Consider the following 24,719-nt stretch of genomic DNA (forward strand, 5'->3'; position numbering starts at 1 on the left):
GAGCTGCTTGCTGGGGTTAAACCACGACTCTCCTCCAAGTCAGTTCTGTTCTGTTCATAACCTTACAGAACAGTGAAACAGGCAGCAGGGCCTGAGTCCCATCACTGTCAGCTGCCCTGTATTCCAGGACTCCTGCACAGCTGTGCTATGCTGTGACAGCATCAGGTGTTGGCCAGTGCTTTGATTCAGCATTTTCAAACTGTATTCTTCCTATTTAAAAATTAAAAATAAACTACAGATGAAATAGACAGATCAGAGATGCCATTATACTGCCAGGAATATCAACACAATTGCACCTCTGGGATCTTCTTCATAAATGAAGATCAAGAACAACAGACATATCAGTCCACATGGCATTTACATAGTAATTCAGTCTGGATGGGACTTCTGAGGGCATCTGGTCACTTTGCAAAAGAGTTAACTTTTGTATTCAAACAATAAGGATAAATAAGCCATTGTGTTATTTTAGGTCAATTTCATATTCTCTAACAGACTAATTGTCAAAACTAGTCTTAATAAGAATAGTACCTTTGATTTAGAAAAAAGTCTAATATCCCACCAAAATCCATATGGAAGCCAAGAGGCATTTCTAAAAAATTGCTACATATCATGTGAATTCTGACAGGAACCAAGATGCTGGAGAGAATACTGAAACGTGAGGGTTCCTAAATATTTTGTCACAAACCCAATTACTAAATAACAGAATAAATTATTAGGAAATAACCCGCAAATGTTAAGATACAGACAATACAGAGAAGATAATAAGCAGACCTACTAAAAATAAGTTTTAATATTAACAACTCAATTTCATGCATAATAATCTTTCTTTTTGCAAAGTTCAAACAATGTTCAAGCCATGTGCTGTTTACATAGATGGACTTATTCTCCTTCTTTCTTCTGCACTGATGGCATGGCTTCTGCTTTAACTCTATTTCGTTTTCTTTTTCTCCTTTTCTTCTTTTCAGCAGAAGGATCCTGACCCTCCTGTGTTTTCTTCTTTTTTTTCTTCAGACAGCTGAGTGGATTGGGGCCACCTGCCCTTTTGCGTTTTCTCCTCTTTTCACCTTCTTGCTTTGCTAGTCCTTCTTTTTCTTTAAGCTCCACAATACTTTGTTTTTGGTACTCTGGAACAAGCTGATTTGTCTGCAACTTTTGAACAAATGCCAAAGATTTAGGAGAAGGTTTGTCTAACACCATCGTGTTTTGAATAATAAAGAGGAGAGGAACACCAGGCTTCTTTTTCACTTTGTTTGATAAGTCCTGGTCCTGCAAAATTAAATACTTTAGTCAACATTTTGGGATTAAATTATATTTGCAATTCAAATGCACCTACTTTTAATACAAAACTATGAAGATAAATTACATTATGAAAAAGATAAGAAACTTAATTCTTATCTTATGAAAAAGATAAGAAACTAGCAGATTTACATGGCAGTGCCTTTAACAGCAATTTAAACTTCAATTTCTCTCCTAATGAGCTGTGCTTCTAATGGAAAATTATCAACCCTTTTTACCCGCATATATATGCACACATGCATTATTTGAGGAAAAAGTCCCAGTTCACTGGTATGCAGACCAACACTCCACAAGAAGTAACATAACTTCTTCTGTCACAAACCATCTTAAATTCTTTTATCTTACATAACTATACAGAATTCTACTATAAACCTTTCTATATATATTGTGTATCATACATACATACAGTCCCAATAACAAACCCAGGAAAAAATGCCTTTCTCATTTGTAAAGTTATTTATTCTGTAGTCCAAAATTTCTTAAAATTGAAGTTATATGGATGTTTGACACTTAATTTCACTTTTCAGACTACTGTGAAAACAGTTCAGGGAACGGAATGCACACAAAGCAACATGCAAATTAGCATCAATGAGTTGTTTTCTTACATCAATAGGTAGTCAGTATGTTTTCTACACTTTCTGCTAAACTAAGCAATATTCTTAGAAGGTAAAAAAATCTAGTCATTCAAGTAAGAGAAAAGATTCCCTGCTTCATAATTAGCAAATACATTTAAGAGTGAGTAAGGTTTTACATTATTAATTCCCACAAATGAGGTAAAAATCTTATAATTGAGGTTAGTGGAGGCTTCCTTATCTTTAGGTATCAAAGCATCACTTGAAATGAAATGGAGTTAATGTTTCCCACGAGCTTTTACCTGTGTAGCAATAAAGAAGTGATGAGGGTTGCCGTCTTCAATCATAGAAAGTAAACAGGTGGAACCACTCACAGGATCCTTGTGGTGAGAACAGTTTCGAACTTGAAATCTCTGGGCAATTAATTTTGCTCCATACAGTGCTTTCCCCAATGATTCCAGTTCTTTTATAACACATCTGAAAACCAAAAGAAACAATGATTTCGAAACAAAAAAATAAACTCACATTTTTTAATAACAGCAAATGGCTGACATGAGTTATTTAAGCATGAGCAACGCCCAGTTGTTCAGGCTCTATGATTTGTAAATGGTACCCAGAAATCTGAAAGCAGTAGCCCATCTGAAGATATCAGCAAGGTTTCCTTGGTTGTCAACACGATTAACCAGTAATAACTTTAAGTTATAATAAACAATTTAAAAATATTTCACATCAGTGAATATACTGAGTCCTTAAAATTATATCACCTAGCATATGAACTACTACTTAATAAATATTTTTTAAAATTTAATTTATTATTATTAAATTTTAAAATTTAATTTATATTTTAAAATGGAAATAAAGAAGATCTGGGGAACAACATGCCAGTCAGTTTCACCTCTGTGCCTGGCAAAATCATGGAGCGGATCCTCCTGGAAAATATACAAAGGCACATGGAAAACAAGGAGTTGACTTGTGACAACCAACATGGTTTCATCAAAATAAATTGTGAAAAATATGGTGACCTTCTATGACAGGGTTACAGTGCTGATGGATAAGGGAAGGGTGACAGATTCAGCTGCCCTAAGTGAAAGATGGTCAAAAAGACCAACAGATACTGCTGAAAGAAGTGGTATTTAGGCAGGACAGGAATACAGTTTGGATCAAAGCCGTTCCTGAACCTCTCACAGCTAAGGACACGACTGGATACTTTATACTGCTTAGAAGTACAGGCCAGTTCTGTACGCTGTGCAAGATGGCTCAGTGTGTTTTTTGAGCCTAGGTATACATCTTCCTGGTATTTTCACTACTTGCCTCCATGATGGGCAGTTGGCTATTCCATCATTGCAGAAATACAAGTGAGGGAAAATTTATTATATACGATAGAAAACAAAGGTAACTTCGATATGCAGTGTTCGTGCTTTACTTCCACATCTTTCTCTAGCACATCCTTGTCCTCCTCTGAGAACAGCTACTTTGGAAACAATCCCGCCGTGGCAGGCTGCAGCTCCAGCCAGGCAGTAATTCCCTCCCTGCCCAGGACATATCAGCTTGCCTTTGCTGTTCCCACTTCGCCAAGAACACGCTGGCGGTGGGAGGAGACCCACCCGGTTCTCCCTCGCACACCGGGGTTACCGCTGGCCCCGCAGTTCCCGCTACCTTCGGAAAGGCAGCTGGGTCTCAGAGAAGCTGCCACCCTCCCGCAGGCTGCCCGCAGCCCCAGCGCCGCCTGCTCCCCGCTCGCCCCGTACCGCGTGGTGCAGAGCTGCGCGGCGCCGCCCAGGTACCCGGGCAGCTGCTCCCGGATCTGGATCTTGTTGCGGAGCGCGGCCTGGCAGAAGGTGCCGTCCAGCAGCACCTGGAAGGGCTCGCGGAACTGGAAGCTGTGCTTGTAGAAGCCCATGATCTTCTTGGCGTGTTTCTGCCGCGTCACCCCCATGGTGGCCCGCACCGCCCGGAACGGCCGCGCGCCCTGCCCGGAAGCTGCGCCGGGCCCGGGGCGGGGCCTCTGTCACCGCCGGAGAGCCGGGACCGGCCCGGCAGCGCTTGGGAGGTCACCCCGGAGAGGCCGGGATCGGCCGGGCAGCGCTGGGGGGTCACCCCGGAGAGCCGGGATCGGGCCCGGGCAGGCGCTGGGGGGGCACCCCGGAGAGCCGGGATCGGCCGGGCAGCGCTGGGGGGGTCACCCCGGAGAGCCGGGATCGCCCGGGCAGCGCTGGGGGTCACCGGAGAGCCGGGAGCGGCAGCGTGGGGGGTGAGCCCGGGATCGGCCGGGCAGCGCTGGGGGGGTCACCCCGGAGAGCCGGGATCGGCCGGGCAGTGATCGGGAGCTCCCCCCCGCCCGCCCAGTCCCACACGCGGGTTACCTGAGGGCTGGTTCAGTGCCCCCTGTTCTGCGGTGCTGTGCTGGCTCCTGCCCATCGCTAAGAGCAGAAATACACGTGTGTTGTTTTAGTTTGGTTTTTTTTTTTTTCCTAATCCACTGTAGTGATAAAATTACAATTGCTGTCGCAGAGACTGTAATTTAATCACACATCAGCCTCCAGAATCACAGAATTAGGTAAATCACAGAATCACAATTAGGTTGGAAAAGACCTCTGAGATTATGGAGTCCAATTTATGTCTGAACACCACCCTGTCAACTAGACCATGGCACCAAGTGTCACATCCAATCTTTCCTTAAACACCTCCAGGGACGGTGATTCCACCACCTCTCTAGGCAGCCAATTCCAATGTCTAATCACCCTTTCTGTGATGAAATTCCTCATAAAGTCCAACTTAAACCTCCCCTGATGCAGCTAGAGACTCTATATATCCTCTTGCTAGTTGCCTAGAAGACTTAGGATGTCTTACGAATACTTTGGAAGGCTTATTCAACACCTGTTTATATTGTTTCTTTCCACTGGCTACATCAACCTAGGCTCAATTTGCACAAAATGGAAGATGAAAAGCATGTATTCTACATTTTAATACTACTTTTCTTTTTTTATCCTTTTTTTTTTTTAAACTTTTTTCTTTTTTTTCAGTGATGAATAATTTCACTGCAGTCTGGAGAAACAGCTGTCACTCAAAAAGCTATTGCACAAACTCCTCCCTTTCCAACAGAAAATATCAGCACACCAGATTAAAAATCTGAACTTAATGCCCCTGTTTTAGGCAGGCAAAGGAATGTGATACCTTAACATCATCAAAATGATCATTGGAAGCATATGTCTTTCTATGCAGGTTTCACGGGAGACATCTTTCTGCAGGGGACAACTGTACTGCAAGAAAAAACATGGCAAGTACCTGCCAGTTAACTGTAATCAGTCAGGCTGCTCTAAGGTCATTTAAGCAAATACCCAGCTGTCATACCGGTCTTTTTGCTAGCAAATAGACATGAGAAATATGTGCTTCGAAGCAAGTTAGTTAGTATTAAGAGAAACTGAAAAATAAATGATTTGATTACTATTCTAGAAATTCAAATCAACAGGAAATTGAGAATATTTTCCATGGGATCCGATTGTGCTGTTGACAGTATTTTTTTGCCATTAAATCCTTCTTTCCAGTTGTCTTCAGGGGACAGTTGCATGTGCTCATGAGTATTATGGATATACATGGATATATGCCTTATTATGAGCTAAGTGATATGTTAAATTCATTATTAAACATAGTCCTAAATTTAAAAGTCTTTATTAAACTTCAGTCCTGTGGCTGATGTGTTCCCATAGTGCTATGATGACCCAGTTGTTCCATCTAACTGCACAGTTTCATTATTTAAAATATTAGACAAAAGCACTCAGCAACACTCCGAAGTAAAACTGTATTAGATTAATTATTTTTTCTTCAAGTAGTGTTTTGGTTGGTTAGTTGGTTTTGGGTTTCCTGTGTGTGTGTGTATGATGACAACTAAGTAACTGCTCAAAGAGAGGCAGTTATTCCGTATTAAGAACATTTTCCACACCTTACAGCTAGAATGAGGAATCTACAATGATAACAGCTGCTATTGCAGTATGGAGATAAAAAGTAAATGACAGCTTGAACTAGTTTTTGAACTAAGTGCAAAATAAGATGTAATCCAGAGTAGGGTGTTAAATTCCATTGTGATGAGATACTCTTTCCCTGTTCAATTGGTAAATATTATCATCACAGACAAATTGTAATGCAATTGGTATGGTAAAATATGTTCAGAGGGCTGTGTAAGAGGCAAAATGCAGCACAGATTTCTCCTTCATTGTGCAGAAGATAGCATTAATTGGATGATAAACTACTTGAAGTACCATTCTGTAAATTTTATTTCACTTCTATGCAATTCTTTTAAAGTTTTTTTAATAAATTTTTAATGTTAAAAGTAACGTCTATAAGAGTACTATAGCAGTGCAGAGAAGTACAGTAGAGGTCCTTGATTGCTGCTAGACAGATACAGGTCCAGGGTACAGTTCTGATCTAATAAAACAGTTCATGTCACTTTATCAATTCTATTAATACCTTGTGGGTAAATATACAGTATTTATGAAAAAGAAGATGACCTTCTTTCTCTATATCCAACTTCATTCTGAACTTCCCAAACCCGCAAAATGGGGAGAAGGCATCCCAGGAAACCAGGCTTCACCAGTGACACTGCACACAAAATGTGCACCAGCAGAAAATTAAGTCTTTGCAGAGCAGAGTATCTCTTGGCATATATGAGTTCAGCTCTGGTTTTGAGATGCTAGGTACTGCTGTAGTAGACTTAAATAACAAAATTGCTGTGACATGGATTACTTGAAGCGAAAGCTTTTCTTTATCACAAGAGCTTTGATGTAGGCCTAGTAACAAGGATTTACCTTAATAGCTGGCACTTGGCAAATGCTTGTAGCTTGGTGAGAAAACAGCTTCTGATTCTCCCAAACTTGTCCTGTGTCAGAGCTTTTAAATCTGAATGTGTTTCTTTTGGGCTAATGTGCTCTGTAGTTATCTGCAATAAATCTTAGCACCGTGCTTAAATATGAGAAATGAACTGATTTTCAAAAAAAGAAAAGGGTAGGGTTTTCAATTACAACATTTGGAAACAAAACTATAATAAACACAGGCCAGTAAAACATCGTTGGAGTGTATCTGAAAATACTTTCCTAGGTGTATTTCTTTAATTCTTCTGAGGCATGTATAAGCCATAGAAGAAGATTCAGAAGCATTTATTGCTAAATTATATTTGTCAGAAGGTGTATTTTTCATTACTGGGCCCTCCTTTTATTGCCCTGAGACTGGTCTTGAGCTTTTGAATTTTAACCTTCATCATGTACATCCATCTTTTACAGTGCCTATTTTTCTGTTATCTCAAGGGAAGACAGCATCTGGATTTACAATAACTATGGCTGCGACAAGCTCTGTTTTTCCTTTATGGATTGGTATGATCTTAGCAGATGAGAATTTTGTGTATGACAAAGCTTTCTGCACTTTTCTGGCTCTACTGTTACTATACTCTTTAGTTAGAAAAATTACTTCTGGCTTAAATACCATAACTGCCCATCGCTGTATGTCCCACATTAACTGTCTTTTAAATTGTGTATCATACAAAGCCCACATTCAATGTAGAAGTTGGCATATTTAGTTTCACTACATACTGGTGGCTTGCAAGGGTAAGAAATAAAATACAGTGGATATAAATGCAGGTTTTAAGTGACTGTTTATAGCAGCACATACTTTGAGAATGCTCTGGAGAACAAAGATTTTGCAGGCAACTTTACCTTTCTTACTGGAGCTGAAAGAAATTATAGGGCTGAAAATAATCAGCGGGATTCTTGACAGCTTCTCAAATGTTATACCATCTTTTCTCTCTTTTTTGACTTTGAGCTAAATTCCCATGAAAGATGAACAGAATCAGGAATTACCCAATTTAACTAAATCTTTTGTCTTTCTGAATAGATGCACACTACTGATACACATCGTTCAGTTTATGCAGCATTTTTGGTTGATGCAGCTCCTTAAGATGTACATGTTAAACAACTGTTTTCTTGCTGCTGTAAGGACACACAAGGGCATCCTTTCAGAGCAGCCTTTCCTCCCTGCACTGTTCCTCAAGGTCTGCACCAGTTAGTTGCCATTCTGCACCACGTGTGACATGCTGCTGTACTGCTCCCTCCGCACTTGCAGGGCTTGAAGAAGCGCTTGAGGGATGTAAAAGTGCCATAATGTAGAAAAATAGGAAGTCTTACTGGAATACTCAGGATTGGAATTGTAACTTCAGTTTGTGAAGTGTGAAGAACACAGGAGAGAGGAAGATACCTTGCCAAATCGTGATTATCTTCTTGCTGATGTGCTAGGAAAATAGAGGGGAAGAACAGAGTGATGCTTTACACCTCATCTTCTATTGTACCTATTGCTTCATTTTGAGCGGAAAATCCCTTTCCTCCTTTTAGTACTTCTGACAGAAAGTAAATATAAGTCCATTTTATTTCTCTTAAACACTGTCTTCCCTTGGAAGACATAAAACATTTGGATTTTTGGTATGCTTGCTTCCATTTGTTTCCTCATTTCTTATTCTCCTTAGAGAAGGCTATTATATTCAGCATGTGATGGCTTGCATGTCATCAAGAATCAGAAGGTGCATTAATTGAAAATGAAGAGAAGGCTGAACAAATTGACATCAAAAGAGAAATTATGTGGGAAGCCTACCTCCAACAAGAAATTAACTTTATGGCCAAAATTCTGACTTGTGCAACAGAATTGACTTCAGGCCTGAAGTGTGTCTTTTCACCCCTTCACTGATTTCAGGGAGAAATCATATAACTGGGAACAGAGAAGTGGAATCTTTACATTGTGGTGATAGATCACATATGCTGTCTATGCTTACACAATTTTCTAACTTGATACTCTAGGAAGAGTCTGGCTCTGCTTAAAAACATACAATAACATTGGAAAGTAACTTGACTTTGTTTTACAGACCAAAATTAGCACTTAAAATGTCTGAGTTTGTTTTATCATATGCATTTACAAGTAGGCAATTTTATCATTAATTCCTTTGTCATTTTTTTTGTTCCCGTTAGTAGTATGGTAATGGGTTTGAGGTGCTATAGTAAATGATCCACTAATAATAAAAAATAGCTATAAACACCTGGAACGTAAAAAGAATGAATAAGAAGGTAACTAAAAACATTTATTGGAAAACAGTCATTGAAAAAAGCATAGAAAAAACCTTGAGCAGCGGAAAAAACACCACACTTTCTCAAGGGAAGAGCTTATATTTTTTAATATTTCCTTCATTTGCAGAAATACCTTATTATGCTACTGTCCATTTTTTTTAATATAATGCTTTTATATTTAGTCTAGAAAATGCTAAAAGGTTGCCTGTGTAAGAGCATGGTTGAAACCATGCATAGCCTCTGAAACCTCCATTCTTAGAGAAAATAAATTGAATTTTCAAAGTTTATATTCTGGTCCTGTAGTTGCTTTATTGCATTTGATGTTTGTCCCTGGGGGTTTCTATGCTGTTGCAGTTCCCACTTTTACCATTTTTCTATCACTACTGCACCTTATTACTTTCCATTTCCTATTTCAAATAAAAAAAGCCAATAAAACCAATTTCTTCACGTTGATTCTCTTGAAGAAAATTAGAAAAAACTGTGGAATAGAATTCTGTATTGGTACCAATACTTCTACAATCACAATTAGCCTCATGAGAAATAATATTACTGAAAAATTCTTTGGCACAAAATGCTCATGCATTTACGTAGCCTGATCTTAAATTTTCCCATTGAGCTACTCTGTGGAAAGTAGTAAGCATTGGATGAATATCTGACATTTCAGAAGGTGACTATTTAGCAGTGAAACGGAATGTTGTAGATGCTGTAGAAATAGGTATGCAAAGGGCCTGACTGCAGTGAGTCACAGTTGGGGATCAGTGGTATCTGAACACAGTGGGTGTGGAGAGCAGCCTCATTTATCAGGGAGAACCTTCCTTAGCATGGGTTGATAGCCCAGGGATATTTAATTTTCTTGAGTCTTAAATTGCTGTGGTCAGCAGAACACAAATAACTGAACCCCCTGAATTATACAAGGCTTATACACAATGCTGCTTCCTGAGGCTGGAGTTGGCATTTGGAATTGCCTGTGCATGGCATGCAGCACTGCTCAGTGCAACTGCAGCTACAGTTCTACAGAGTTACACAAGCACACACCTGGCAAAACTGCATCTGCTGAGGAGACCTGAGGTCTTCTGACATGCTTTTTTGGGGGGGGGGAGGGGGGACAAAGGAAAGAAAAGATTGAGCATTTGAGAGATCTTGTCTTTCTCATGGCTTTGGAAATGTGATTCACAAGTATTCTTGCCATCCTTCTGCTTCCTCCCCCATCCTGAGGGAGGGCAGTGAGTGAGAGTCTGAGTAGGTGTGTGGCTGTTGGCCAGGGTCAACTCACCACAGATATAGAGGGACCTCTCGTCATTAGGATTTTCACTCTCCCTATGGGTTATGAGAGTGGTATGTAAATGACAGGCGATTATCAAAAGGTGTCCTGTGAATAAGAAGGGGATTTCAAAAGGAGCAGATTCCATGACATGCATAGAATTATGCAGAATTTGCTTTTTACTTGTACAAAGGGATTAGGTATGGCCTTAAATTCACTACCCTCCTCCCAAATACAAGCCTTACTTTATGCAGAAAAGATGTTAGATTGTGACTTCATTTTTAAGCAGCGCACTGGCTGTAGGTACATTTCCTATGATAGGACTGTGAGAAAGGTCACCAATGTATGAAGATGTGCCACATCGCTGTGTGTCATGATGTTTGAAAGCTTAAGCCTGGATACCTCACCCCTTTCAGAAAACTGAGCTTTTCCGAACTTGAAACTTCTGTAAGACTTCAAGATATTACAAGGCAATTTTAAGTTTGTGCTAGGGGAGTCTTCTGCCACTAAGTTTTGGAGAATATTTTACTGGAAACATTTTTTTTTTTTTACATAATAATGTTGGTTTAGACAACTGTAGTTATTAGTGCAAGTTTGTATTTGGGGTGTTTTTGTGTCTCAGTACAAGTACAGACTGCTATATGTATATCCTAAGTGATTCTTCCCTATTCCTTTACACTTTGTGATAATGAAATTAAAGTATTCATTATGCATAGAAATACTTGGAATTGCTGAGAGGATAGGAAAGAAAAACACAGAATTCAGACATGACCCATTTACCAAGTGGTAACAAGTCATTGCAGGTTAGCCCTTCTCTGGTGAATGGTCTTAGCCTGCAGCATACACAAATGAAATTCAAGTTGGTTGAGCCCTTAAGGTAAAGTCAGTCTGATGATTTGGAAGGGATTATATCTTTGAACCCTAATCAGATAATTAGCAGCTCTAGTTCTGCTCATAGCCCTGATATGGTACAGAGGTGCTGTGGGGGGAGATGACACATCTCAGTTTCACCAAAGTTTTTACTTAAGCAGGACAGGGGAATAAAAAGGTTCTGGTTGGTTCCAGCTGTCTTTTAAATTTAGAGTATAATTTAAAAATGATTAATGGAAATTGTGCACTACTTGAATTTTCTAATGTATTCAGCGGTTTTCCTGAGTAGCTTGGGCAATGTTACTAAAATTTTTCACTCTGACATCCTTTTCATGGTCTCCTTTTCAAGAATTCAGCATTTTCAATGGTGAAATTTTTTATGGCTTCTTGCCTCCAGTGATCTGGGGAGTTCTGCAAAGTAGAGAGTTGATATTTGTGTTTCATTTTTCATGTTAATCATAATTTACCAAGTTGACTGAATTATTCTAGCAGTGCATTAAGTAGTGTAAGCCCTATGCCAATCCCATGAATAGGGCTATTTTGGGTGCCAACAGCAACCTCTTTGAATATGCTGATGTTCTGTGCTGCAGCTACTTGTTGTTTTTTTTTTTTTTTCTTTTTTAAATTACATTGACTTTCTGTTCAAAACCTCGATAGGCAGAAGTAATACATCACATTTGTCTTATCCCAGGAGCTCTAATTCCCTTTTAGATTCCTAAGAATGTGCCAGTGGTAAAGCACTGTGCATTTCCTGACAAAAGGTATGTTTTTCTATTTAAATACCTTGCAACAGCAGCTTTGAAGTAGCCCACAGATCTCCAGCAGTCCATGGACTGGAGTTGAAAACTACTATATTACCATAATACTATTTCCTAATCTTAGTTTTCTTTAATTAAAACTATTTGATCATATTTGTAAACTAAAACTGGATATGCATGTGAATATAACAGCACAGTGGAATAATAATATTGAATTAAGCAACTTTGTTCTCTAGAAAAAACTTCAAAAGGCAATGCCAGTGGGAGTGCAACCTTCAGTCACGGAAACCTGCTGAGGGCAGGACTCAAATTTGCAACACCTACGTGATGGCTGAGCTTGCTGGCCACAGCAAACTGCTCTGAAACTCAAGGTAGTTCTTGCATCAGTCTCTCTACAAACTGCTTTTGGACCAACACCTGCTGCACATGCACTTCAGTCTCTTTGAGGTACAAGGTACTTTTGACCTCAGTGATCCTGCAATTCTAAACTTCCCCTTCAATCTCCATTTAAGAGTTTTTTCCCCCAATGGAAAATGTAAAGTGGGATTCATCTCACCCTACTTTAGACATCTATCACAAGGTGTCCTTAGCAAAGCTGGGGGTCCAAGTTTCTTGTTAGAGTCAGTGCAAGTCTAGTCAGTGACATCAGTGGCATTTAGGATATGATTTCACTTGTTGGGATGATTATTACACTAGAGTCTTTGCTTGAATTTGTTTCAGAACCAATGCAGGCAGCTGGTAGGGAATATTCTAAATGATGTCAGAATTATTTTATAGGAATGGGCAAATGCCGAGTCCGTGTCTGCTGGAAAATGCAGATACATCTTCATATTGGCCTTAGGAAGTAGGTTTCCCTCCCTTAGTTAAAAATTATTGTCAACTACATTGTTGAAAAGGTAAATTTTTATGCGGTCACATATTTGGCATAGTGTCTAGACAGCTTTGGGGGGTCTGGTAGAGCTGCCTTTCATGGCCCATTGCATTTTTCAGAAGAGTGGGTAAGGTTTGAAATATTAAAAAGAAAAAACAAAACAAAAACCTCAAACAAAATAGAGCAGCAAAGCAAACCCAACACTTAACCTTTATTACAACACAAACTCACCCCTGGGAATTGAACAAATAGTCGGTACTTCGGGGATTTGTGTCTGATGTTCAGACCATCCCCCTATACCCGGCACTGGTGAGGCCTCAAATCCTGTGTCCAGTTTTGGGGCCCTCACTACAAGAAGGACACTGAGGGGCTGGAGCGTGTCCAGAGAAGGGCAGCAGAGCTGGTGAAGGGTCTGGAGCACAAGTCCCACAAGCAGCTGAGGGAGCTGGGGGTGTTCAGCCCAGAGGAGGCTCCAGGGAGACCTCATTGCTCTCTAGAACTGCCTGAAAGGACGCTCTTGCCAGGTGGGGGTCAGTCTCTTCTCCCAGGTAACAAGCGACAGAATGAGAGGAAATGGCCTCAAGCTGCACCAGGGGAGGTTCATGTCGGACATCAGGAAGAATTTACAGCAATGGCTGTTAAACATTAAAATGGGCTGCCCAGGGAGATGGTGGAGTCTCCGTCCCTGGAGATGTGTAAGGAAAGACTGGACATGGCACTTAGTGCCATGGTCTAGTTGACAAGGTGGTGATCGGCCACAGGTTGGACTCCATGATCTCGGACTGGGAAGCACAGGGCACGGCTGTCCCCGGGCACACCGAGCCAGGGCCTCGTTCCCGCCCGGGGCCGCTTCTTCGCGCACCGCCCCGGCCATTTGGCCGCTTCCTGTGCGCCGTGTTTCTCTTTCCGGCCGTGCGGGGGCAGCGATGGCGTCGCGCAAGGAGGGCCCGGGCGCTGCCGGCGGCGGCTTCGGCGCCAGCAAGGGCAAGGGCAAAGCCGCGGCTGCGGGAGACTCGGCCGTCAAGCAAGTGCAGATCGACGGGCTGGTGAGCGGAGGGCCCGGGGCCGCCGCGGGCGGGGGGCGGGCGGGGCGGCCGCGTGGAACCGCTGGCGGGGCCGGTCCGTGGGGCAGTGTCGGGAGCGGGGCCGCCTGAAGGGCAGGAACGGCCTCATCCTCTTGCTGAGCCTCCCGTGCCGGGCTCCCCTTGCTCGTCCCAGGGCTGGGAGCGGCTCCCGTCCGGTGTGAGCGAAGGTCGGACCAGGGCAGAGAGTAAATTAAATTACCTTTAAATGCCCCCTCTCATCCCTCAGCTCCACCGCCCCGTGCCCGGGTTTGCCGGTTCCAGCTTTCACGCCTCAGACTCGCCGCACACTCAGAAAGCTGCGCAGGTGTACGAGGTGACAAGCACGGCGGGTTTTTCCCTCCCCGTTGTGCTTTTTGCCGTCCCTGCCAGGGCTGCAGCACCGGTTGCTTTTGCTTAATGAGAAATAAAGTAACCTGGCGGGTTGGAGGGACGTATCAGAGAACGGAGTCATCCTGATACAGACAATCCATGCAGACCTGGAATAGAAAAACATTTCCTAAAGCTGATTTTTGGCTTTGCTGCTGCCTCTTCGTGTGTTGGTTCATGTCTTATCAGTTAGTAATACTATTAATGACATAGAAAGAAAGAGTTACTTCTGAAGGGTAGAAGCACTGTTTATTACTTCATTGTCTTTGCCAAATGTCAGCAGAACACTGTGCAGCTGAAGCAGGAAGGAGAGAATTGGTGTCCTGGTTATGAGAAGGAACATCATAGTTTTGAGAGAAACTTTAGAGCCTGCTTGGCATTTGTTACTGAAAGTCTTCAGTCCTTGTCCTGGAGTTACATAGTGGAGAAAATATTTGGGGAGAGGAAGAATAACTTATTTGTGTGTAGTAGGTTTTGTGAAAGAGAAAACTTGAATTATAGTTTTGTCCACTGTCCTGTCCAACTGTCTGTGTGTCCATGACTTTGGTGTATGGAGCATTTTCAAGGACTGGTGAAAACTGACTGTGAAATGCCCTACAAATCCAGCAGTGGATGTCAGATTGCTCCTGCTCAGGCTGGTGCCAGACAGTCAGTGTGGGTGTGTGGCTGTTTATGAGCAAGTTTAAGAGAACAGTGAAAAAGGGAATAGTTAAGAGCAGGATACAGGTTGTAGCCTTAATTCCATTTCTGTGCAATCAGTTTTGAACTTTGATAACAACTGTTAAATCTGATTTATTTTGTTCCTGCTTTAAAGAAATAAAGAGAACAGGTGTTTAAAAACTGTTCTCTATCAGATGTATAATCTGCTTGGTGAGCTGCTGTTGGTTCAGATCAACTGTGAATGGCCCTGATGGTCTCCTTACAGTCCAGCAAATGCCTTTGAGTACTTTCTGTTTCATGCTTTTTTTCCCCCCTTGTCCTTGTGTGTTCTCCTGGTGCAGCTCAGTGGTGCCTCTTGCATGGAGTCCTACAGAGGGAGGTGGAAGCTTTCACCTTCCCACCTGCTGGAGATATGTCTTACACAAAGTGTTCTCAGGACACTGACGGTGTGGTTCATAAACTTCCGTGATACCTATGAGGGAGCAAAATGTTGGCATAAATTTGCTTGCTTTGTAAACAAAGAGGCTTCTGTTGCAAGTCCTTCAAGTATCTTACTGAAATCTGCTAAAATGTTCCTAATATTCCACTGTGCTCTCACAAAGTAACAAGACTACACTTCCCCACTCACTAGGGATGAGTTAAATACAGTGATCTCTAGAACAAGCACAGGCTGCCACTACTAATGATTATTACTAAATATATCATAAGCAGATCACAATATTCCGTAAAAGGAAGAGCAGAAATCTCATCTTTCTGTTTATTGTGTGGTTTAAACTGCAAGACACGTTCAGTTCAATCATTCAGAAGACAACCAGTTCCAAAAAGAGAGGACGTCAAACATGGCTTGTTTAACAACGTCGATGGCTCTGGACCCACATGCAATCAGTGTTTTATCCTCTGTTGTAAAAGCAGCTGGATAGAGTCCATTTCCTTTGATGCTGTAGTCATTCCTGTACTCCTACACTGGATGAAGAACAATACCCACTTTTGCTTACTGTGCCTTACAAAAGGCATTCCTTATTCAAAACTCCCAATATAATTGTATGCATAGATAATTCCTGTCTGCTATAAGTTTCTCAAAAAATAATCAGAAAACAATACAATCTTCTAGGTATCAAAACCAAAATAAATTACTCTAATAGCATTAATATTTCAAGAAGTGAATTTAGCCTGTCTTACTAGTTAGGATTTCATTGTTTGTTTTTACTCTTGACTTCTAAATTTGTTAGTTTGTTACCTGAAAAGCTGCACTTGATCTAAAGCCAAATTACACCATATGTAATGAAATAAGGAATTAATCAGATTAAAATAAGAAGTTAACTCTGGGTTGTTGTATTGTACCAAATTTAAAAAGGAGGCCCGAAAGTAAGTATTGCTGCATCATTATGTGCTATGTTTTAAGGTAACATCCTTCACTACAAATATTGGAGATTTTATACTTTACTCGTCCTCTGAAATAACAAGCTTTCTAAACATACTTTCACATTCTCACATACAGAGAAGACTAATACATCCAGTATTTGTTCCAGCTACCTAATTCTGTGAGCATTTGAATATACATTTAGGTGTCCTTCTTAAATTTTGTATAGAGCTTAAGTTAAAGTACCTTTGTAAGTTTATTTATATTAAATACAAACATACATCGGCTAAAACATAAATATGTCAAGAAGATGGTTAGAAGTTGTAGGCCTTGTCTGCATTTGTGCACCTCCAGCACTAGTGTGGCTGTAGTGCAGATATTTCTCTTGTGTCAGATATGACTGATTTAATCAAAGATTGTTACTTTAAGCTTCATTGCATCATCCCTAGTTTGGTGATGGTGCAGTATGCCCAGTGCTTTATATTCTTACCTGTGGTATGTAGAGGGTTTATCTGTTTATTTATTTATTTATTTATAAAAATATAGGTAAGAATGTGTGAGTCTGCCTTTTTAAAAACACCCTAACATCATTATTGAATTCTTTTTCAATAGTTACTCTACTCCTAATTCTGATATTTAGGGTGCTTGTGCCATGTTTTCTTATTACCAGCCATTTTTGCCCTAAAGATGTAGGATTGACTGGACTGTATTCCCAGCTAGGGGTAGGGAAAGCCTAGTTAGCTTCTTGGGTGAGGAGCCCTTTAGGGTGATATGTTTGATCATAGTAAATGAAATAAGGTACCATGATTGCTGAAAATCAGTTTTTGAGGCTTATCTTGCAAATGTTTGCTTAAGCACTTTTTAAAATTCTAACTTTTGACACTCTAGGAAAGAAAGCAATCAATATCCATAGTATTTGAGTAATTTTTAGTACCAGTGAAGCCTGTATTGAACTGGCTAAAAATCTCTTGACATTTCTTAAGTTGTAAATATTGTGCCTTTCCTAGCATTTCTTCTGCTTTTTTTCCCCCTTCTGTACCCTTTTTGAAGAATGCACAGACAGTGTGTTCTGCCTGCTCTTCTCTGTACAGTTTCTTGACACTGCAGAGCTGTAGAATAGGATTTTAGGGTATAATGTCCTTTAGGCTGTATTGTGTTTTGTCTGTTCTCTAAAGGAGTTAAAACGGAATTTTAAGTTGAAGTTTAATCTAGTTGACTTTTCCTTGACCTGTTTCCCTAAAAAATTAGATCAGATTATGCTGGCTCTGAGAGTTAGTGTGTGAAGTGAATACTGGCTTAATGTGTTCATGGATACCTTGAAGCATAGAGAAGACAGAGGTGCTTTGTTTTATGCGCTATTAATCTTCATGTACAATGAGTTGCGTGAGTCTAACCCAGAGGGGAACTTCTGACATATAATCTATGCTTAAATTCAGAAGAGAAAGCATTATTGTGTGCTGGTAAGTTGAAAGGGCAAGAACTTCCTTGGAATGTAACACTTTTCAGGCTTAGTGAAGATTTCTTAAACTGCAGTGGGTAAAGTACCCACATCGTGATGGTGTGAGGACGCAGATTTTGTCAGGGGATAGCAGGCATACTTGCTAACAAAGCATAAACTTTATATGATTTGTAAGAGCGCAGTGGTGCACTCGGCATCTCATAAGTGTCATGGTAAGTGTACTCAAGTGAGGCATTTAAAACCAGAACATCTGGTATCGCTTCATACCGTGAAACTCCTGTGCTGACAAAAGGAGTTAATCTAAATGTGGAGGGGGCTTAAATGTGTTGAGCAGTGTTACACTTCAAGGCTTTAAGGGGAAAATCTTATTTCAAAACAGGCTTTTCTTTTTTTGCTCAATGCAAGGAGAAATAATGTGTTGCCTTCTACAGTGCTGTCATTAAGAGTTAAAATTCTCATTATATTTTGTCCCTCTTGTGCATATCAGGCTGGTCTCTTATGTGGTAATTGTGTATGCATAGCTTCTGTGAAAGCAGTAAATTGTGCTCTTGTGATTTCTATTTGGTTGTGTTAATACCGAGGAAAAGAGTATTTCCACCAAATATGTTTCAAATAACTTCCTACATTTTAGTGATGAGAATATTATATCTGAAACACAGCAGGTAATAAGCATTACCTTTGTATCCTATTTAGGTGTTAACTTTGACTCTGGGGAGGTGACAAGTGCTGGCTTTGTTGCTGGGGTAGTGCATTATGTCCTCTTGCACACTGAAACCTTGTTAAATGTTCTCCTTTGGTTTTCAGTTTGTAAGAGAATTAGACCTTTGCATCTGATGTACATCACAGTGTAGTTGAGGGAAGTGTATGTGGTGCAGGAGGCCACAGAGAGGAAATCAGCACGTACAGATACTGAAAGGCCTTTGGTGGTGTGTATGAAGTGAACAACTTCTAGACCCTATTCTGCCTTAGGACTTTTTATTCCATCTTTTAATTAAACCTTACTGACCTTATGACAGGCCTTGTAGGAAGAGGAGCAAGCCTCTTGTTTTTGGATATTTGTGTTTGTGTATTTTTGGATATGGTTACTTTGTACGTTGTTTTTCCGTATTTACGCACAAGCTCAAAATATGTTCTCAGTGATGGTACAGCTTTGACTATGCTGTTCTTTCATATTACTTTTAGTCTTCTGGCAGCATTAACATTGCAGAGATGTGATACTGGCTTTACAACAGTGCTCAGCGGTTTGATAGAGTTACCATGTAACAGAATGGCATCAGCTTAATGAAAAGTAAATAAATTGTTAGTGTACTAAATGGAAAAAAATAATCAGGCTCGTATAATAAATACTCCTGTTAGTATTTTTAAAGCTATTCAGTAATATAAGACCATGACAATGGAACTTAACTTTGATAATGTCTTCTGTAATGTGCATACACAAAGTTACTTAAGCATAAATGTAGGAATATTTTTGAATTACTTGTATATGAATATTTATTTCAGGTAAGCATTTTACTAATTTCTTTTGTCTTAATCAAATTTTAAAGTTAATACAGAGGCTTATTTTCTCTTCAGACTGGAGTTTCAAGATGCAGCTGACGTTTACTGTATGCATACAATAACAGGCTAATTCTCTTTTATAAATATTTGGGGGTTTTCTGGAAAATGAGTGTTAGGATGTTGCTTTGAGCATATAAGGCTTGTCAGTCTTTGCCTTTGTTCTGTTCACACTCTGTATTCTGCTTTGCAGTCTGTTTGCTTGGCATCATTCCTGTTCCATGGAACCCATATCTGTGCAGTAGGCACTATGTATACCTGTTTGTGTTAGGCAAGTGTTCTTTGGTGTTTAGGATCTTGGAGGTGCAAATCACTTGTCAATATTTGGGATTTTTTATGTGTAGCTGAGGAAGAATTCTGACAAAATCCTTCGCCAATATAGGGCTGAGTTTTGAGCACTTAGGACTCGGGGGTTTTTTACTTTTACATTACTATCAATGCAAAAAAGAAATAAAGATTGTTTTAGAGCTTTTTGAACTTTAGATGACACATAGGGTATTTACTGCAGCTGTCATCACTCCTTGGGAACAATTTGAAAGCTATACTGCTTTCTCCATTGGCTTTCTCAGTGATAAAATTAGAATGGTTGTTTTTAATCTCACTGTCACAGTAGCTGTTATTAGAAGTGGAACTCTTCTGGAAGTAATTTTCATGTGGCAGATCTCTGACGCTCAAGTTTGGTGTGTTTTTTTCTCAATTTTACACTTTTTTCTCAGGGAAACTGAGACTCTCTCCAGGCTTGGTTCTCTGGATTGCACTGACTGTTACTAGGAGGATCCGTCTCTGTTGCCTTAGCACATAACCAAGTGTTTGCCAAAAAGGCTGAGTGCTTCAATGTGGAAAAAATTGTTGTGTAAAAGGTTATAAATTATTAAAGTGACATGGAAGTCATGTCCGGTAGGGATTTTACTGGTTACTTGGAAGCATCTGTTGAATGCATATGGAAGTCATGCTTTAAAGACACACCCTTAAATAGTATATTATATGTATTCTGGTTTTGTTTTGCAGGATATGGTTCTTGAAAAAGATCAGTAGTCTCAGATAAACCCTCACTCCCTGCTTCCCATCTAGGTCTACCCTATTTTACTAATTTTTGGCGCTCAAATAGGTAAGGGTAACTATCTTGCAGTTTTTATCTTCAAAATGGTAACAGTCTGGCACAATCTGATTAAAGAATAGGCTGCTAAATGAAGTTGCTACTGCTGCTTTTGGCTGTCATCTTCAAATCTTTTCATAGAAAGCTGCTAAAAGTTGATGCTGAAGAGAAAACCTTACACTTGCAAATCCACTCCCAGCTCAGTGAGCACTGTGAATGGTTGAAGGATGGTGATTCACTAATAGACAGAACATATGTATCGACTGTATGGTGAAGTGTGAGCGCAAGGCTCTGGTGTTTCAAGCAGAAAATGTTGAAACTGTGCCTGCCTCTACTGCTTCTATATAGTTTCCATATGTTGTGCTCTGAAGGAGTGTATTCATCAGCTTTCATTCTTGAAATAATGGTTAAGTATTGAATTCATTAAAAATAATAAATATAAATTGTATTGGCGATTTGCAAAAATTGCCTGAAGCACTGAATGTTTTCAAAAGATTTGAGTTCAGTGAGATTTGGGAAATAGGAGAAATAATATACTAACTAGTCCTGGGGAAATGCTCCATCCCACTTGTAACTAGCAGAATTTTGGATGTTAATATTATTACAGCCCTATCACTGCCTCCTGACAGTGTGCTAATAACATCTAATGCCCTGCCACTGCAGGATTGAGGTCCTGGGGCTGCCTTACAGAAATGTTTCTACAAGGAAGTGATTCTACAGTGCCTGTGGCCCTGACGGTTTCCATGGGAATACGCATGAATGCATATACTGTGAAATGTGTTATGAAACTTTGTATTGCAGAGAAATACATTATACCAGTGTGTGAACACAGCAATGGAGAATTTAAATACACAAGTGTAATGGTGCATTTTTACTTACACTGAGGCCATATTTAAGTGGACTAATGGCTTAGTGATTAACCATGGGGATGGTTGTTAACTTGAACTGCTGTGCAGTATGAAAGAACCCCCAAAATACAGTGGGATCAAAATCAGGAAGAAATTGGGGTCTATTTGGTAAAACACACCTCGATTAACATTCAGTATTTTCCTATGTTTTAATAAACTTCTCTTTTCTCCACAGTTTAATTAGTTTTTCCTTTGATGTACTGCCATTTGTGTTTAACTTCCTCCCTTTGCAAGAACAAGCAGCTCACTTGGACATGAGTAAATAAATGACTTAAGCAGATATTTCATGGTACCTACAAGACATTAGCTGATGAATGCAGGTTCCTGGCAGAGTCAAGGAAAAACACAGCCTATGAAAAACCAACATACCTCTAACCAAAACACAGTAATCTTCCTTCTAATGTTGTACTTGTACAGAAACAGGCTCAATGTCTGTACTGTTTCAGTTCTTCAGGCTGAATTTCACCTGCCTGTGTGTCTCAGTTTGTCTTTTCTGTTTTATATTTTAGATAAGGTATTCACCAATTTTAGTTCTAGGTATTAAGAAATGGTTTGTTTCATATTCCGTGTCTTGTTTTTTCTTAAATCAGTGATTTTTATAATTTGGAGTAGCTTTTTTTAATAGGCTTTATGTTGTCTTTTTTTTTAAATATCTGTGACTTTTAAAGTATCCCAGTAACAGAATGGGTGAGCAGCTAATCCATGTGTACAGCAGCTGAGTGTGCTTCCAGTAAATAGTGTCTGTGTCTATCACTTGGCAGTGCCTGTAGTGAATCTGGACTTGCACTGTGAGAATGACCACCTTTGTTGGAAGCCTGGGGCTGTTGAAAGGGGCAGGGAGGCTGTATGGATGTAGAAGGCGGCCCTCTGCATCCTGATAGGAGGGTTTCCCTCTTACTTAAGGGAAATTCTAGGGCTCTTGAATCACAGCAGTTTGGAAGTAATTCTTTTTAAAAAGAGAGATAAAGCAACTGAAGAAGTGGGTACTTACCAAGTGTTTTCTGTGGGGCATTTTCTGGTGGTGGTTGAAGTTTGCATTCAGTTTGCATTGAATTCTGCTGAGCTACACAGAGTCTGTGCAAGAGAATTACAGAAAGTTAAAAATGAACTGAATGTCTACTTTTCCTAGACTGAGCTTCGGGGTAAGCAAGGTTGAGTTTTTCCAGCCATGCCCCAAACAGTGCATATGAGCAGTTAATGTTCAGGAAGGAGTGATAAAATGCTTCGTGGCCTGTTACTGACTTAGAATTGTGCTTTGAATCAGCCATTTACTGAGATAAAGTGGCAAGGTCTGTTATATCTGGCTTAATGCTATGTATGGATGTTATCATCTTCTTTGTTCTGTTGGGAAAAAAAGCAACCAAACACCGCAGGAAAGTGTTAGAGGGCTAGTTAGTGTGAGTTAGTTGGTTATAAACAGGAAGTAATGTGGAAAACCATCTAGATTCCTATAATTACAGAATGAAATGGTTCCTAAACCAAGATGTAGTAGGCAGAAAATATTTGTTAAATCAACAATCTGATGTGATTTCAGTAGTTTTCTTAAGCCTTCTGCATGTTGTGGAGCAGCAAGGTTACTAATGTTCCCTGTTGTAGTTGAGTCATCTAAAATCTTGAGGTTTACAAGCTAAGCAGGTGCTATTGTACCAAGTGATGTAATAAGTCACCCAGGGAACAGAAAGGTTTGGATGCTTCTCATACGCTTCCTAATACTCAAAAATATTCAAATAGAAGCATATACCATCATCCCCCCCATAGTTCAAGATAGACTATTTTCCATTCAATTTAACATGAATTTCCAAAATCATTTGGTACTGAGGGCCTGCATGAGACAAAATCAACAGACTCCTATAATTTATAATTTCAGTATGAAAATATATGTAGCAGCCCCTGCTCAAGAACCACCTCAGATCAATACGCATTGTTCATAGTTGATGAATTTAGGCTCAGCTCCAAGACACTTCCACTCTCATCAAGAGGAGATTTTGATGTTTGCACCCACTTGAAATGGTATGAAATGGCACATGTCATTCCGTTATGCTTCCTATATAAGTACTGCTTTTAAGCCCCAAATTTCTGTCAAGTTCAGAAGTAAGATTTTAACATCTGGTGTTGAATTAGCTGTGAGTGACATAAAATGTGAGCTTACTATTTCAAGAACTATATTTTCAAAGGCTTTATAAATGTTGGTGTTTAGGCTCTAGCAAGTCAAGATAAAGGTAAAATATTGTGGGGCGTTCGAGGTCTTCTGTCCAAAAGATGACTGTTACACTTCCTGGACAGAACAGTGAGGGCTAAGGCTTGTTATTTCTGAAGTTGCTATTCAAAACAACATTTTTCTGAAGTTGCCTTGCTTTTCAAGTCTACTCAGTCTTGTCCTTTTGGCTTTAGATTTTTGGACAGGATGTTCAGATTAAGTATCTTTCTGATTATTCTCAGGGAATTAAAATACCTTTTTTTTGGCCACCAATCGTAGTTAGGACTGAAGATATCTGGCAAAACAATTACTTTAAGATGTTGAAGGTCTTAATGGAAAACAGTACTTTTTTATTTTTTTTTTTTTTACTTCTCCTGAAATAAAATTGGTCTAATGGTTTAAGAGCTTTTATTCCAAAGTTAAGCACAAAGAAGAAAAGAGTAAATGTTTAGACCTCTGCCATGTCAGAAATGCAGTACTGTTGAATAAGAGAATCTAGAAAAATTCTAAGATCTCTGCAGATGAGCTATAATATGCATTTAGGTGAATTTGGTGTTTGTCAGTAGAGATTGTAAAATTTCTCAAGATTAGTATAACATGTGAAATTCAGTTTCACCTCTAATCTTCAGTTTCATAGAATGGTTTGGGTTGGAAGGGACTTTAGGGATCATCTAGTTCCAACCCCCCTGCCGTGGGCAGGGACACTTTTCACTAGGTCAGGTTACTCAGAGCCCTATCCAACCTGACCTTGAACCTCCAGGGATGGGGCATCCACAGCATCTCTGTCCAACCTGTTCCAGTGCCTCAGTGCTCTCACAGTAAAGAATTTTTCCTAATATCTAATCTAGACCTACTCTTCTGTCAGTTTGAAGCCATTTCCCCTTGTTCTGTCACTACATGCTCCTGTAAAAGGTCCCTCTCCAACATTCTTGTGGGCTCTCTTCAGGTACTGGCCTGCCACAATTAGGTCATGCCAAAACCTTCTCTTTTTCCAGGCTGAACAAACCCAATTGTCTCAGCCTTTCCTCATAGGAGAGGTGCTCCATCCATCTAATAACATGGTGGCCCTCATTTGGAGTCACTCCAACAGGTCTATGTCCCTCTTATGCTGGGGACTCTAGAGCTGGATGCAGCACTGCAGGTGGGGTCTCACAGGAGTGGGGTAGTGGGGCAGAATCACCTCTCTTCTGGGCCCTACTGCCCACACTGCTTTGGGTGCAGCCCAGGCCATGATTGGCTTTCTGGGCTGTGAGTGCACCTTGCTTGCTCATGTCCAGCCTCTCATCCATCAGCACCCCCAAGTCCTTCT

General features: G+C 40.2%; 2 protein-coding genes across 2 annotated transcripts in view; one reads left to right on the forward strand and one right to left on the reverse strand.

Annotated features, from left to right (window-relative positions):
- Positions 1-762: 762 nt before the first annotated feature.
- On the reverse strand, positions 763-3,837 carry UTP23 (UTP23 small subunit processome component). The gene is made up of 3 exons (XM_008929228.3): positions 3,617-3,837; positions 2,171-2,345; positions 763-1,266 (listed from the first exon to the last, which is right to left on the reverse strand). Exons 1-3 carry the CDS (start codon positions 3,802-3,804, stop codon positions 880-882), a joined length of 750 nt encoding a protein of 249 aa, XP_008927476.1. The 5' UTR covers positions 3,805-3,837; the 3' UTR covers positions 763-879.
- A 9,792-nt stretch (positions 3,838-13,629) lies between these two features.
- Positions 13,630-24,719, forward strand: part of EIF3H (eukaryotic translation initiation factor 3 subunit H) — an 86,645-nt gene continuing 75,555 nt past the window's right edge. Inside the window, exon 1 of the mRNA XM_029959423.1 lies at positions 13,630-13,771. Coding sequence (XP_029815283.1) covers positions 13,652-13,771 — 120 coding nt within the window. The 5' untranslated portion in view covers positions 13,630-13,651. The remainder of the gene's footprint in view (positions 13,772-24,719) is intronic.

The sequence above is a fragment of the Manacus vitellinus genome, unplaced genomic scaffold (assembly GCF_001715985.3).
Source record: "Manacus vitellinus isolate BGI_N305 unplaced genomic scaffold, ASM171598v3 scaffold_1_pilon, whole genome shotgun sequence".
NCBI classification, from domain to species: Eukaryota; Metazoa; Chordata; class Aves; order Passeriformes; family Pipridae; genus Manacus; species Manacus vitellinus.

Excerpts from the sequence above, each read along its gene's own strand:
- UTP23 (XM_008929228.3), bottom strand. The coding sequence starts at position 3,804 with ATGGGGGTGACGCGGCAGAAACACGCCAAGAAGATCATGGGCTTCTAC. Across the intron at positions 2,346-3,616 it reads GCGCAGCTCTGCACCACGCG|ATGTGTTATAAAAGAACTGG; the intron begins GTACGGGGCGAG and ends TTTGGTTTTCAG. Across the intron at positions 1,267-2,170 it reads ACTTCTTTATTGCTACACAG|GACCAGGACTTATCAAACAA; the intron begins GTAAAAGCTCGT and ends TTAATTTTGCAG.